The following is a 15,875-nucleotide window of genomic DNA, read 5'->3' as shown; positions in this document are numbered from 1 at the left end:
GTCTATAAAATCTTTTTTAAAAAAAAAAAAAAGACTTTGATGCCTGAGACTTCAAAGTCCCAGGTTCAATTCTCTGTACCACCATAAGCCAGAACTGAGTAGTGCTCTGTTCTGTCTATCTCTTCAATGAAAATAAAACAAATAAAATATATTTAAAAAAAAAAAAAGATCAGGAAGTCGGCTGGTAGCGCAGCGGGTTAAGCACACGTGGCGCAAAGTGCAAGGACTGGCGTAAGGATCCCAGTTCGAGCCCCTCCCCCCACTCCCCACCTGCAGGGGAGTCGCTTCACAAGCGGTGGAGCAGGTCTGCAGGTGTCTATCTTTCTCTCCTCCTTTCTTCCCCTCCTCTCTCCATTTCTCTCTGTCCTATCCAACAACGATGACAAGGGCAACAAAAAGGAATAAATAAATATTCTTTAAAAAAATAAAATAAAAAATAAAGATCAGTTTAGGCTCACCTGGAAAATACTGTGAGTGGGCAAACAGAGTAGCCCCTGTTTTGATATGTCACAGGCACTACCTGGACCTTCCATTACTGGCTCAGGTGAAAAATAAGACACTGGTAGACCATCTGCTCTGGGTGCATATAGGCCTGGCTGAGCATATAATTTGGGCACTGAATTGTCTGTGTCTGGCACAAAATGTCCAAGGCACAGATGGGCTACTTTTAGTGGGCATCTCAGGAGATGGGAGCTAGTCCTAGACAACCCAGAGAAATGGACAGCTCTTTGACCTATACCCACCTCCCCCAGTTCAGTCTTCTCCCTCCTCCCATTTGTCTGACACTTCAGAGCTGCCATGGTCTCCTGAACAGAATGCAGGCCATCTGCCACTTCTTCATGCCTGCCAATCCATGGGGTGGGTGTGAGCCTGTGGAATGACAGCCCCACCACCTGACGTGCAGAGGAACCGACCTTCTCCTTGCAAACTTGGTTACCTCTCCCCGACTGTGTTTCCCTTCAAGTCTTCATTTTGAGAGCTGTTAGAATCAGAATATCTTCCCCAGCATCTCAGGCAGAAATCGATAAGAGATAAGCTTAGAGCCAGCACTCACTGACCTTTTCCTAGTAGTTAAAGACCTGGGGAGTCTTCTGCTTGTAGACCTTACAAGCAGAAGACATCATCTGTTCAACTATGTGGTTGAATAAATCAATATAATCAATACCTGAACAACAACAAATAAGTTTCATGTTCTGTAGCCTGTCTGATCACTTGGCAGAGGTTGTCCAAACAACTGTTAAGGATTCTAAAGATCTGTGCAAACAATAATCAAAATTGGTTAACAATATCTACCATAAATTGTTAGACCAGGGGTCAGTCAACTGGCCAGATGACCATTCCATTCCTGCTTCAGACCCTGCCCTAGATGACCCCTGGCTAATGTTGCCACCATGTTCAAGCCTCTAGTCTCCCCACCTGCAGTGGGGAAGCTTTATGAGCAGTAAAGTAGAGCTACAGGTGTCTTCTCTCTTCCCCTCTCCTTCTCTAGCTCCCCTACCACTCTCAATCCTATCAAGTAAAAAGAAAAAATAAGGAAAGAAAAATGGCCCCTGGGAGTAGTGAATTTGTAGCACAGGCACTAAGTTCCAGCAATAACTTTGTGGCAAAAAATAAAATAACATGAATTCGGAGAGAGATAACAAGAGGGAAGGGAAGTAATATTATCTCCCTGTATCCTGAAACAGAAAGGTCTGTTTTACAGATGAGAAAACTAAGACTCAGAGAATTCTGGTTATTTTCTCAAGGTCATACAACCCCAAAGTCATGGACTGGTCTCCCTCTGTATTCATATTACTGTGCCAGAAGGACCAAAACCAAAACAAAAGAAAACGAAACAAGTAGAGAATTAAAAATAAATGATTTCCTGAGAAGTAAGAGAAATGAGACATAATAGGATGTAGCAAGGAGAAATGTACCCAAGAGGAAATATAAAATGAAGGCCAAGAGATGATTCAATGGATAGGGTACATTCCACACAGGAGACTCGAGATAATCCCCAGCACCACAGGAGAACACCAAAGACAGAAATAGTGAAGCTCTCTGGGTCTTAGAGCAGCACTTTGATTTCTATCTCTAATAGCTCTATCTAGAAATACATAATCGGGGACCAGGAGACAGAACACACGTGCTTGACCCGCTGTGCTACCGCCCGACTCCCTTGTCTTCCCTGTCTATTTATCCTTCTCTAGTGGACCACAAGCAAAAGACACTTCATCTGGGGAGTCGGGCGTTAGTGCAGTGGGTTAAGCACAGGTGGCACAAAGCACAAGTACTGGCGTAAGGATCCCGGTCCGAGCCCCCCCCACCAAGCTCCCCACCTGCAGGGGGTTCGATTCACAGGCGGTGAAGCAGGTCTGCAGGTGTCTGTCTTTCTCTCCCCCTCTCTGTCTCTCCCTCCTTTCTCCATTTCTCTCTGTCCTATGCAACAATGACATCAACAATAACAATAATTTATAACTACAGCAATTACAACAACAATAATAACTACAACAATAAAACAATAAGGACAACAAAAGGAGATAAATAAATATTTTTTAAAAAGAAGACACATCATCTGTTCAGCTATGTAGTTGAATAAATCAATATAATCAACACCTGAGCAACAGCAAATAAATTTCATCTTCTGTAGTCTATCTGATCAGTTGGCAGTGGCTGTCCAAACAACTGTTATTTTAAAGTTCTGTGCAGAAAATAATCAAAATAATAAATAAAAAAAATCTCATACTCCATATTAAGAAAAAAAAGTTTGCTGGGAGTAGTGGAATCATGCAGAGCCCCAATAATAACCTTTTTTATGCTGGCAGCAAAAAAAAATTAATTAAAATATAAAATTAAGGGGGCTGTGGAGACAGCATACTGGTTCTGCAAAATATTTTCCAGCCTGAGGCTCTGAAGTCCCAGGTTCAATCCCCAGCACCACCACAAGCCAGAGCTGAACAGTATCTAGGGACTCTCTCTCACTCTCTCTTATTAAAATAAAATTATATATAAATATAATTTTTTTGGCTATGGAGGTGACTCAGTGGTATCACACATGCATAAAGCCATGGGTTTGATCCCTAGCACCACATGAAAATGATAAAATATTAAACAGTGGAAGCATTTCCTGAGACTAATGGCCAGCACTCTCACTGAAAACAGAAAATAAATTAACACCATGTAATCTGGGGCAGAAAGGTCACTCTGGTGGAGGATGACACTCTTTGGAAGGGTCTCATCTCAAGTCTTTAAGCAACTACTCAAGTTGCTTTGAACAAGCCACTTCCTTTTTTAGCCTATTTCCTTCTTATCCTTTGAGCTACATGAAGGACAGCAAATATTATTTATCACATCGGTCTGAGATTTCAGGCATGTCTGCTTTGAAGCTGTGTTGAGAAGGATTCTGAGGTAGGGTCTGAGACTAGGAGGAAATAGTGCAATGATAAATGAGTGATAGTCACCTCTGGTGTCAGAGGCTATCTCACAGGCCATCCTTGAAGTCTGTGATATTATCTCACTGCCAGCTCTCAGCCTATAGTTCCATGATTCTCAACAGTGAGCACATTCCCCAAAGCTCTCTGTTAAAAGAGAACTGGATCCTTATCTTAAGAAAGACTTAAGCAGTAATGGAAAATACAGGGTGAAGAACTGCTAGACTGTGGTCTATTTCAGCAGACCCAAGGTTCCAAAGAAGGGAGGCAGGTTGAGGTAGAAAGGGGATTGGAGGTCCAGTGCCTTACAGTGGCAGGAGATGACAATTTGGCGGTGGGTCAAGTGCCTGTCTTGGGAAGATAAGCCAACTGTACCCCTGTGACACCAACAGTCTTGTAGATTGACATTTCCTCGATAAAGTGATTTGGGGAGATAAAGTGATAAAGAGAGAGAGCTACTGTCTGGATGGGATGCAATGCTGCTTGCTCACTGTGGTTCAGGAGAAAAAGATCTGATCACAGTTTTATTTCAGGACTCTCCTCAGAAGCCTCAACCATGGGGGAAAGGCCAGCCCCAGGCATCGAGGAGATGGATGGGGAGCTAACAGTGGCCCCCACACCTGAGCAGCCAGAACAAGGAGTCCATTTTGTCACGACAGCACCTACCCTAAAGCTGCTCAACCACCACCCACTGCTAGAGGAATTCCTGCAAGAGGAGCTGGAGGGGGCCAAGGAGGAGCTTAGACTGGCACTGCCCTTCCAGCCTGACCCACGGACAGCATTCACCCCCAGCCCTCTTCCCCGCCTGACCAACCAGGACAACCGCCCTGTCTTCACCAGCCCCACTCCGGCCATGGCTGCAGAGCCCACGCAACCGCAGTCCAGAGAAGGACCCTGGAGCCTGGAGTCTGAGCCTCCCACACTTCACATCACAGCACCGCTACCACCAGGGCCTGGCACTGCAGACCCCACCCCAGGCCCAGGGGAGACTCCCAGCACGACACTCCCTGGCAGAGCATGGACTCCAACCCAAGAGGGGCCTGGGGACATGGGCAGGCCTTGGGCTCCAGAGGTCATGTCCCAGACCACAGGACTCGGGGTTGAGGGGACCATTGCCACCTCAACGGCCTCCGGGGATGATGAAGAGACAACAACTACTACCACCATCATCACCACCACCATCACCACAGTCCAGCCACCAGGTGAGCTACTTATTGGTTTTCAAATGTGGAAGTGGGAATGGGAGGAGCTATGGAACCCCTAAATTCCTCTTTCTCTCTCTCTTTCCCTCTCTCTCTCTCATCACTCTGCCACCAAGGGCCAGCCTGTAGGAGGTATGTGGGGTGGAACCAAATAAAGTGTGATTCAAATTCTAATTGGAAGCAACTACAACAGATCCTGAGAAGTTTACTTAACTTCTTCTGAGTCTTATCTAAAACATGGCAATAAAATCTACCTCACTGGGGCCAGCTGGTGGTGGACCTGCTTGAGTGCATATATTACAGTATACAAGGAACTGGGTTTAAGTCCCTGGTCCCCACATGCAGGAAGAAAGAAAAGCTTCAAGAGTAGTGAAGCAGTACTACAGGTCCTCCCCCCGTCTCTCTCCCCCCTATATCCCCCTTCCCTCTCAATTTCTGCCTCTATCCAAAATAAATTAATAATTTTTTTAAAATCTACTTCACTGAGCCATGATGGGAACTGAGATAATTAGTAGATCCCCTTCTTCCACAGGAGAACAGATGTCCCAAGAGGTAGATCTCTCTCTCTTTCAAACACACACACACACACACACACACACACACACACACACCCCTTACTGGGACACTCTTCACCAGAGCTGAGCTGAGCTATGTCTCTGCTCTCCCACAGGCCCTTGCATCCAGAATTACTCTGGTCCAGCGGGTTCTCTGGACTCACCACCAGCCCTCAGCTTACCTCCTGATGTTGGCCTGGATTGTTTCTACTACATCTCCGTCTACCCTGGCTTTGGTGTGGAAATCAAGGTGAGTGTCTGGGATCCACCAGAGGCAGGGCTGGGGCCAGTGTAGAGCTTTCCCAGAAAGGTGCTGGCAGGGTGGGGAGGGCTTGCTTGAAGGCATCAGTTGATGCGGGGGCCTAAGAGCAGGCTGTTCAGTGGAGTTAAAGCATAATGAGATTCCACCCTGCACAAGGGACTACCAAGGACTGCTGCTCCCACCCAGCAGTGCCCTAGGGAGAGGCAGGTCTTCCCACCCTCTTTCCCCCAGGGAGTTGGGGAGGGGGGCTCAGGAGAACCTGAGGAGGTGGCAGAGGATTAGGCGAGTGCCTCTATTTGGCTGGATTGAGAGAGCACAGAGCTACCTGGATGGACCCAAGAGTCATAGAACCTCACTCATTTATCCATCCACTTGCTCCTTCATTCCTTCAGCAAATACTCCACCTCAGCCCCCATGCTGGCTCCTGGGATTGAGAGGTGGGGAAGACAGGCATTGTCATACCATCAGAGAGGTGGCCAGCTTGGGGGGGGGGGGCGGCTGTCAGACCTCAACCCAGGCCTCCCTGGACCATCTCATCTCCCTTAAGTCTCTCTCTTCTTTTATCTATTTTTAAATTTTTTTTCCTTTTTGTTGCCCTTATTGCTTATCATTGCTATTGTTGTTATTATTGTTGTTGTTGTTGCTGTCATTGTTGTTGGATAAGACAGAGAGAAATCGAGAGAGGAGGGGAAGACAGAGGGGGAAAAAAAGACAGATACCTGCAGACCTGCTTCACCACCTGTGAAGTGAACCCCTGCAGGTGGGGAGCTGAAGATCCTGATGCCAGTCTGTGCACTTTCTGCCATGTACGCTTAACCCACTGTGCCACCGCCCAGCTCCCCCTTACGTCTCTTTTCATCCCCCCAAACTGAAGCTTCAGGTCTTCATAGCTGGCTGTCCCATGGGCTCCTCTGCCTCCATGTGTGCCACAAATTCAGCTCTTTTGTTCCATCAAACCTACTTGCCACCCCACTCCTGTCCTCAGAGACTGGCCCCAACCAGTCAGAAATGAAAGCAGGGCCACAGTGATACCATATGTGTGGCACTCCTGGTATTGTGAGGTCAATGTGCCCCCATCTTTACCCTCTTCCCTAGTCCCATCTGTCATCAAGACTCCCCAAAACTCAGACCCCCTCTTCTTCCCCACAACTATCACATGGCTGAGCCTCCACTACCCCTCCCACCAAGGATACAGTGGCAACCTCACTGGTCACCCATTCACACTTGCCCCCTAATATCTATCATCTACTTACACTAGGGCTACTTTCTTCAAATGAGAAGAATCCTGCAGGAGGCAGGCTAGGTAGCGGTGCACTTGTCACAGTGCGCAAAGATCCAGGCTCGAGCCCTTGGTCTCCATCTGCAGACAGAAAACTTCGTGAGTGGTGAAGCGGGGCTGCAGGTGTCTCTCTGTCTCTCTCACTCTCTATCTCCCCCTTCCCTCTTGATTTCTGGCTGTCTCTATCCAATAAATAAATAAAGATAATTTTAATTATATTTTAAAAAGAAAAGAATCCTGCACTCCACTCTTCTTTGAGTCCAAGTCACTCACCCTAAGCCCCTTTTGAGCCCCTTCTTCCTTATCGTGTATTCCTCTTCGCAGTGAACAACTCAAAGCTGACTGAGTGGCCCTAGCTTGCTTTCACTACAAGCCTCAGCTACTTGTGCAGCTCTTCTGCCTGAAAGAGTTGTCCTGTTATCCTTCCTGCAACTTGTCATCATTTACCCTGGGAATTCTTTTTTCGTTTAAAGATTGACTTATTAATGGGGGTGGGAGTGGGGGGGAAACCAGAGCATCTCTCTGGCACAAGCAATGCCGGCAATTAAACTCAGAACCTCATACTATTAAGTCCAATGCTCTAGCCAGTCTGCCACCTCCTGAGTGACTCCTTCATGATTCCCAAATCTGGAACATCCAAAGCCTCATAACCTATCCCACTCTGCCTTCTATCCATCTGCTCATAACTACTCACCTTCCCCATAGAGGCTGTGAGCTGTAGGGGACAGAATGGGCTCTGATTGAATGAATGGAAGAAGCAAGGAATGAGGAGACAGCTGACCTGGATTAGGAGACCGAATGGAGGTTGAAGGCATCAGGCATGTAGCGGAGGAACACAGGGAGGGGGGACAGATGAGTCCAGGAAGCAGGGCAGGTTTGCCCAGTCCTCCCTCCTAGGCTGCTTCTGTCCCCTTGCTCTGAAAATGTGTCTGGTTCCAACTGCCCCTGTCCTGCAGCAGTGTTGCTAAGCCAGGCCAGCTCAGAGGTGGGGGTACCTTTCTTTCTGCAACTCTTTGCTCCACTGTGGCAAGCCCTGTGCCCCTCACTCTGGGCTGACTGGGAGAGTAATTAGGAACAACCACCTCCATCTAGCCATTAACACTCAGTGCTGCTTAATTAAAGTAATTAATGTAAAATCATCACCTAATGAGAGGTGGCACCGGCTGTGGCTCACCAGGTGGAAGGTGCCAGATGCAGGTGTGGGGAAGGGGGTAGAAATGCTGTAGATGCCAGCCAGGTATCCCACAGCAGGTATAGGCTGGCTTTGCCTGCCCCACCCCCTGCAATCCCATTATCCCCACTGAAGCCCACTGGGCTAGCACAGGGCCAACCCTGATGCTTGCCACAATGGGGCAAGATGCTAGCTCTGCCTACATGGGTCCTGGACCAGTCACAAGCCCCAACTAGATGCCAATCCCCATCCCACCCCACCCCAGTATAAGCCACGGTCTGTTGTCTGGTGCTGCCACATTTGTTTCATCAGAGTGCAAGGCGTTACCAGGCAACCTTGAGAGAAGACCTACCACAGCACTGGATTACTGTCAGCCAACGTGGCAGGCAGAGGCTGGCCCCTCGACCTCCGTGTCAAGGAGGCAGAATCCCTGGGGTCCCTGTCAGCCCTGATAGCCCTAGAAAGAGGCTGAAGCCATGGAAGAAAGGTGGAAAGGAACAGATCAACCAGGGCTGAAGCAGGATTTAAGGTTCTTCCGGGTCAGATGCACAGCCTCCATTCCCCCCCACATGTGAAGAACTGCTGCCTCAGCAAAACTGCTGTCCCCCACCTTGAAGAGCTGGGGAAACTGACGTCAAGCAGGGAAAGGGAATTTCCCAAGGTCGCTAAGCTTATCAGCAATTTGTTTAGCAAGTAAATATAAGTTGAACAATGACTATGTGCCAGGCTTTGTGCTGGGGACCCAGACCTTCACAGTTAGTTGGAGAGACTGAGAATATAATCAATAATCACATAATGCACAGGGCTATGGGGGTGGGGGTCAGCACAGGGCACTTGAGGATTTTGGAGGGTCACATTTACCAGTCTGGGTGGGGGCAGAGCAGGATTCCTGGAGGTGATGATACCTGCTCTAAGGCTTGACAGACAGGAAACCAGCATCCTGGAAGTCTCGGGCAGGAGCAAGTGACCATAAGGGCTTCTGGGACACACATGCTGAAGGACAAGCCTAAGTGCAACACCTTCCTGCCCACAGCTGGAAAGCCTGGGCCATCACATGGGATACGAGAGGCAGCTCCTTCAGGCTTGAGGCTTCTTCCTTTTGAGGATAAGTCCTTGCCTGGTACCCCACAGGCTCACAGGAATGACTCAAAGTGGGTACAAGACGTGGAAGCTAGACAAGGAGAAAAGAGGACCCATGTGAGGAGAAGAGCACCTAAGGACCCAGAAATCACATCCCTGACACCATGCTGGAACACCCTTAGGGGTTCATCAGCCCACCTCTCTACAGTTTGGATCAGAGCCCTCCATGAACTGCTTCACCCCCTGCCTCCCTCTTCCTTCAGGGTCCTCTGAGGCTGAGCTGTCTGGACTGTCTACAGGGAGGAAGCCAGATCAGACCCTCCAATGATGGGAGGTGATTTGCCTGTTGCAGTCCAGGCTAAGGCACTGTATACACCTGTTCCCTATCTATCTATCTGTCATCTCTTAGTGTGGTGCCAGGAATTGAACCCAGGGTACCTTACATGCACTCCACCACTGAGCCATCTCCCTGGTCCAATTTATAAGTTTATGTGGGGCAGAGAAAGAGGCCTAAATACCACTCTACCATCTGTGGAATTCCACATGCCTCTGTCTTTGGTGCTCACATGGCAGCTATATCTCCCCCAAATACTCCAAGCATTTCTGGGCCTGGCACTTACCCCTAACTGCACTTGGCATTTCAAGAGCCCGTCCCCCACTACCAGCCTCCATCTTGGCTTCACTGCTGTCTGTATAACTTGGAGCCTGGGTATAACTACCCACAGCCCTTGCCCTAGTGCCCCAGGAAGTCCCACTGACACATGGCTTTCCTCTGCCAGGCCAGCTGCCAGTTTGATAGATAGAACAATCTGCCCTTCTAGGATAGATCAAGGCTCAGTCTGGATACCAGAAATGCAAGGGTGGCCAGCAAGATTAGATCTCTTGGCAACCTCCGCCTGCTCCTGGAAAGCCCATATGAAGGATGCAACTAAATGGAATCACCTAGAGTCAGGCCCTCTCTCCACCCCAAAAGTAAATGCTAGTCCTTAAAGATTTATGGATGAACATTAGTTCAGACAAGAGCTACAAGGGCTGCCCAATAGCAATGGTGCTCCTGGAGCTGCAGCTCACCTCCTGATGAGTAGCTAACCCCTTGGTGTTCTCTGGGCCTGTTTTCCTTTCTGTGAAAGAAGATTGGACCACATGATGCAGAAAGCCCTCCAGCCAGTGCCTATGAGTAGGGCTTCCTTTCTGGATTCAGGATACTTTCTCATTGGTTAAAGTTACTGCAGAAGGTGGCTCCACAGGGAGGAAGGCTCCCAGGTACAGTGCCTCCCAGACAGAGTCCTGGCAGAGCTGAGAAAGAGGTGGGTCCACAGCCAACAGTCACCACAGCAAATGCAGGGTTTTAACCACAGTGGAGGCCAGGTGGACTCTAGAGAGGGAAAGAGCCTTGCTGTTGATGTCCCACTGTGCTGAGCCCCTCACTAGTGGGGTCTGATCACATCCTTACAAGCCCATTACATGAATTTTATTATCCTATTTCACAGATAACACTGAGGCTCAGAGACATCTTGTGACTTGCCCAAGGGCCTTGCAACTAGTTGATGATGGAGCTGAGATTTGATCCCAGCATTCAAAAGCCCCTGACCTTCCCCTGGCCCAGAAGACTGGCCTGGGTGTGGCATACACAAATCCAACCAGGGAATTCCATGTGGGGTGTCTTTCAAGGCTATACTCTCCACCAAATCTCTTCTCTGGCCAGCTCCACCTGCTTCAGTAGTACCCCAGCAGTAATTCTTCCAGTCTGGGATGTGGGAGTGTGGGGAGGCCTATCCTGATTTACCTTGTATTTACTGTATAACCCAAAGAGAAGTTCCCACCTTCTCTAGTTAGAAGCTTCCCTTTTAAGAACTGGGCGGTGGCGCACCTCATAGCATGAACATGTCAGTGTGCAAGGACCTTGGTTTAATGCCCCCCCACCCCAATTTCCCCATTTGGAGATGAAACAAAAATACACAGTGCTGAACATTGGGGGATAAAGAGGGAGGTGTCAGAGCCCCAGTCCTTGTTTTTTAAACATTAGAGTCCTCTATCTAACCCCTTCCCAGTGCCCTTAGAGGATAGTTACTTCTTTCTCTCTACTGGTTCTCACTCCGATAGCCACACACCTGGCAAGCCCAAGTTCCCATGCCATCCACTTGTCCCTGCTGAACACACTCATGACAAGCACTGCCTTGCTTACTTCTTCACCTCTGCAGTGGGAGCACTTTGCTCACTGATTTTGAACCTATGTCAATGAAGAAAGCTTCATGAGTAGTGAGGCAGTGCTACAGTCTCTCTCTCTCTTTCCTCTGTCTCTTTCCTATTTCTCTCTATCTCTATACAAATAAATAAATAGAATTTTTTAAAAGAAAACTTCCCTTGTCTGTACAGTAGGATTAAACCCACCAGGCTGGGAAACAACCTAATGGTCATACAAAAAGACTCTCATATATGCCTGAGATTCTGAGGCCCCAGGTTCAATCCCCAGTACCACCATAAACCAGAGCTAAGCAGTACTCTGACTCTCTCTCTCTCTCTGTCTCTCCCTTTCATTGAAAAATAATCAATATTATATTTAAAAAGAGGAAGAAAGAGCTAGGGGCCGAGCAATAGTGCACCGGGTTAAGCATGCATAGTGCAAAGCACAAGGATCCCAGTTCAATCCCCCAGCTCCCCACAAGCAGGTCTCTTCACAAGCAGTGAAGCGGGTCTGCAGGTGGCTATCTTTCTCTTCCCCTCTCTGACTCCCCCCCTCTCAATTTCTCTCTGTCCTATCCAACAGCAGCAGCAGCAGCAGCAGCAGCAGCAGCAGCAGCAATACAACAACAATAACAACATAACAGTAGAAAGAAGAATGGCCACCAGGAGTAGTGGATTCCTAGTGCAGGCTCACCGAGCCCCAGCAATAACCCTGGAGGCAACAACAAAAAAAATTAAAGCCTGCTCCCTTATTGAAGTTTTATGAGATCTAGGAAGGTATCAAATGTGAAAACATCATGAAAACTATAAAGGATTTCATTGGGGAAATGTAACTGTAGTGTTGTTGGCATGAAAGAACCTGAGAAAGGAAGGGGTACAGTTATGGGGGACGTGTATGTGAAGACGTGTGAGGGGATTAGGTGCACACAGGGGCCCAAGTCAGAGTACACAAGTGGTAACAGTGACCAGGAAAATGCAGTGGCACAGGGACTGTGGTCTGGAAGCTGGGCTCATGCACACAAGTCAGTTCTGAGCTCATCCACTCAGACAGAGTTATAATCAGGCAGTTGTGTGCAAAGACTTTAGCACAGACCATCTGCCTCTGAGTCACACCCATATCAATAGGGTGTGCTCTGGAGACCCAACTGGCAGTTTCCATAGACACTGACAGTCAAGGGCCCAGGAAACAGCAAAATGATTGTGCAAAATGACTTTCATGCCTGAGAATCTAAGGTCCCAGGTTCAATTCCTGGCAGCACTATAAACCAGAACTGAGCAGTACTCTGGTTAAAAATAAATAAATAAATAAATAAATAAATAAATAAATAAATAAATAAGGCTGACAAAATAGCTCAGTTGGCTATTGTTCTGTTTTGCCATGTATACAGCCCAGATTTGAGTCTGGTCCCCATCATATTAGAGGAAGTTTTGGTGCTGTGGTATCTTTTACTCTCTCTGCCTCTTTGTGTCTATCTCTCTCAATCTGAAAGTCACCCTGAAGCAGTGAAACCTCGGTGATGACCAAAATCATTATCATCAAAATCATCAACATCATCAATATTTCAAAACTCTGAATGTGGCACAGTGGCAGAACTTTGGACTTATAAGCATGAGGCACTGAGTTCAATCTCCAGTGCTGCTCTGGTCTCCCCCCTCCTCTGCCCCCATGAAGTAAATAAAATAAATATTAAGGGGACAGGCAATGGTGCACCTGGCAACGTGCACATATTACAGTGTATGAGGATCTGGGTTAAAGCCCCTGGTCCCGACTTGCAGGGGAAAAGGGCTGTAGGTGTCTCTCCATCTCTTCTCCTCTCTCTATCCTCCCTCCCCTCTCAATTTTTCTCTGGTCTATCCAATAATAAATAAATTAAAAGATTAAAATAAATAAAAAGAAAAATGTTTTTATTTTATTTATTTATTTTTGTCTCCAGGGTTATTGCTGGGGCTCAATGCCTGTACTACAAATCCACTGCTCCTAGAGGCTATTTTTTCTCTTTTGTTGTCCTTGCTGTTATCATTATTGTCGTTGTTGTTGGATAGGACAGAGAAATCGAGAAAGGAGGGGAAGACAGAGAGGAGGAGAGAAAGAAAGACACCTGTAGGCCTGCTTCATTGCCTGTGGAGAGCCGAGAAGCCTGTGGGGAGCTGGTTCCTGAAGGTGGGGGGCCGGGGGCTCAAACTGGGATCCTTATGCTGGTCTTTGCACTTTGCAACATGTGCACTTAACCTGCTGTGATACCACCCAGCCCGAGAAAAATATTTAAAAAAAAAAAATAAGAGGATAGATGAATTGGCAGAGAGCAACATGATTCCTCCCCAGCCCCCACCAAGGATGGAGTGAATCCCTTCCCTGAAATGACCATGACTGCATGGTCTGCTGAGAGCAAGGCAGTGTTAAGACAGCTCACTGTCCTACAAGCACTGCCCTCACCCCTTCTGCTCCTGTCTCTCTCCCCCCCCCCAACCCACCCTCTCGCCCCTAGTCCCCTCCTGTCACTGGCTAAGGGTGTGGAAAGACAGCCCTCATGAGCAGAGCTGACATTTCAATCTGTCTGCCAAGCTCTTCAGATGCCTGCAAATTGCACTGAGACTTCATCACCCCCCCTTGTCTAACACCCAGCCCTGTCTGGCCCCTGTCAGGTCTGGCCCTCGAACAAGTGACAAATTACATTCCAGCCACTGCTGCAAGCCGGCAAGTGGGTGCTTGAAACCCCAGGGACCAGAGCAGCACAGCCAGTCTCTGGCTTAGAATGAGGTGCGTTCTGGGAGGGAAGCCCAGGTGCCCTGGACCCACTCCATTTTACGCTCTCTTCCTCAGCACCAGGCTGGGCTGAGAGACAGACCATTGTGAGGGCACCATGCCTTCCCCCTAAGTCAGAGAAGGTTAGGGGCTCAGCTCTCTACTTTCTCAGCTTTACAGGCTTCCTGGAAGAAGAACAACTAGTGGAAATGTATATCTCAACCTCTTGGAAAAAGTCAGGTCAGGCCAAGGTCCACCTCCCCACTAAAGGTGCTGAGCCTAGGGTCTGGGGACAAAATTGTCTAGAAGTCTGCTTCTGACAAATATATAACACACTCCCCTCACCACCACCACTACGTGGGGAGGGAGAGAGCTGCTTTTGCCATCAATGAGACCAGATTCTCCCAATTAACTCCTGTGTGACTATTTGCCAGATCCCCAGACTCTCTGTTTACTTAGGGGGGGGGGTTACTACCAACTTTATACAAGTATAGTGAGGAGCAAGTAATATTCCTAAGTATGCAGCAGTTCAGTGTGGCCACTCTGTAGACAGTCACTGCCATCGCTGCTGATGATGTCATTCTGTTGCTGGCAAAGCAGCAGGACCAAGAGGTCAAAACGATGTTTATGGGAACTAGGGAGAAACACATTGAGTTCATTCTTACTCCTCTAACTTGGTTTTCTTCCATCATTGCCTTGCAGTGGTGGCCACCCTTCCTCCTGTTCCTCCCTACCACCCCCACCCCAGCCCACCCCACCCCACCCCACCCCCACGCTCAGACACACCTGCTCAGATCTCTCCCTGAGCCTGCAGCTCTTCTGCTTCCCCCCACCCAGGGTTTCTGCTGCACGCTTTCAGTGCCACTTAAGGCAGAATTATATGCTGCCTGGCATCTCTCGATAATTACAGATTCCACGTGTGTGAGTCTTGTTTGCCCAACTCTAGAATCACACAATCTCCACGTTTGAAGGGACCTCATCCAGCCTGGATATGCAGGAATTCCCTGGGGAATGTCCCCAGCAGATGGTCAGGCAGCCTCCACCCAAAAAGTGCCCAGGCAGGAAACTTGTCACAGAGAGATGGTCCTTCTGCCCCAGGACCCTGGTTTGAGTCATCCTGCTGGTCCCAGTGACCTGCCAGGTCTTTTGTCTCAGATGAGTCTCCCCAGGGCACAGCTGTTCTCATGGTCAGTGGGACTCAGGGCTTAGCATGGCTGTGTCCTTGGACTTGACTCCACTCAGCATTCTCTGTCCTTCTTAACTGACAGGAATTAGATGAGGAACACCCCCCCAGCAGCCTGCACATTCACTCTCTCCACATGTCTTTATTGTGACTAGCCAGTGAAGAGGTTATAGTGACCCAAAATGCCACCCTGAGCTTTAATAGAGAGATGGGTAGAGGACAGGCGGGGCGGCCTGAAGGAAAAGAACTGACTTAGGGGGTGGTGAAGTTTAGAAAATAGAACATGTCTTACTGTGTGTGAGGCCCTAGGATCCATCTCTAGCACCAACTGGGAACACCATGGACAGCACCTAAGAGTGGAACACTGCTTCTGTGTTTCCCTCTCCATACATATATATATATATATATATGTATATATATATATATATATATATGTATATATGTATGTGTATATGTATATATGTATATATATGTATATTGCTTTTTAATTTAAAAAATGGCCCTGGAATGGTGGCATCACAAATATGCAAGGCTATGAAGCCACAAAATATTAAATAAATTTAATTTAAAAATTAGATGGGGGCCCACACAAAACTGATGCTTCGCCATGTATGTAAGCCAGGTTTGAGCCTGGAAACTTCAGCACTATGTCTTTTTCCCTTTCTCTCTGGAAAGTGAAACTCTCTATCTCATATTTAAAAAATAAAGGAGGGGGGAATTCTGCAAGATAGCTTGCCTGAGAGGATGCCTGCTTTACCATGTGTACCATGTAGGCTTGAGGCCCTAGTGAACCATATAAGATACTAC

At 48.0% G+C, this 15,875-nt stretch overlaps 1 protein-coding gene across 6 annotated transcripts in view; it reads left to right on the top strand.

Moving 5' to 3' along the window:
- Positions 1-15,875, top strand: part of SEZ6 (seizure related 6 homolog) — a 55,744-nt gene that overhangs the window by 22,562 nt on the left and 17,307 nt on the right. For all 6 annotated transcript variants that reach the window (XM_016187017.2, XM_016187016.2, XM_060204042.1 and 3 more), the window contains exons 2-3: positions 3,944-4,612; positions 5,283-5,416. In XM_016187017.2, the coding sequence (XP_016042503.1) occupies positions 3,944-4,612; positions 5,283-5,416 (803 nt within the window). The remainder of the gene's footprint in view (positions 1-3,943; positions 4,613-5,282; positions 5,417-15,875) is intronic.

The sequence above is a fragment of the Erinaceus europaeus genome, chromosome 12, assembly GCF_950295315.1.
Source record: "Erinaceus europaeus chromosome 12, mEriEur2.1, whole genome shotgun sequence".
NCBI classification, from domain to species: Eukaryota; Metazoa; Chordata; class Mammalia; order Eulipotyphla; family Erinaceidae; genus Erinaceus; species Erinaceus europaeus.
The sequence above is the reverse complement of the archived record's forward strand: the minus strand, read 5'-3'. Positions and strand labels throughout refer to the sequence as shown.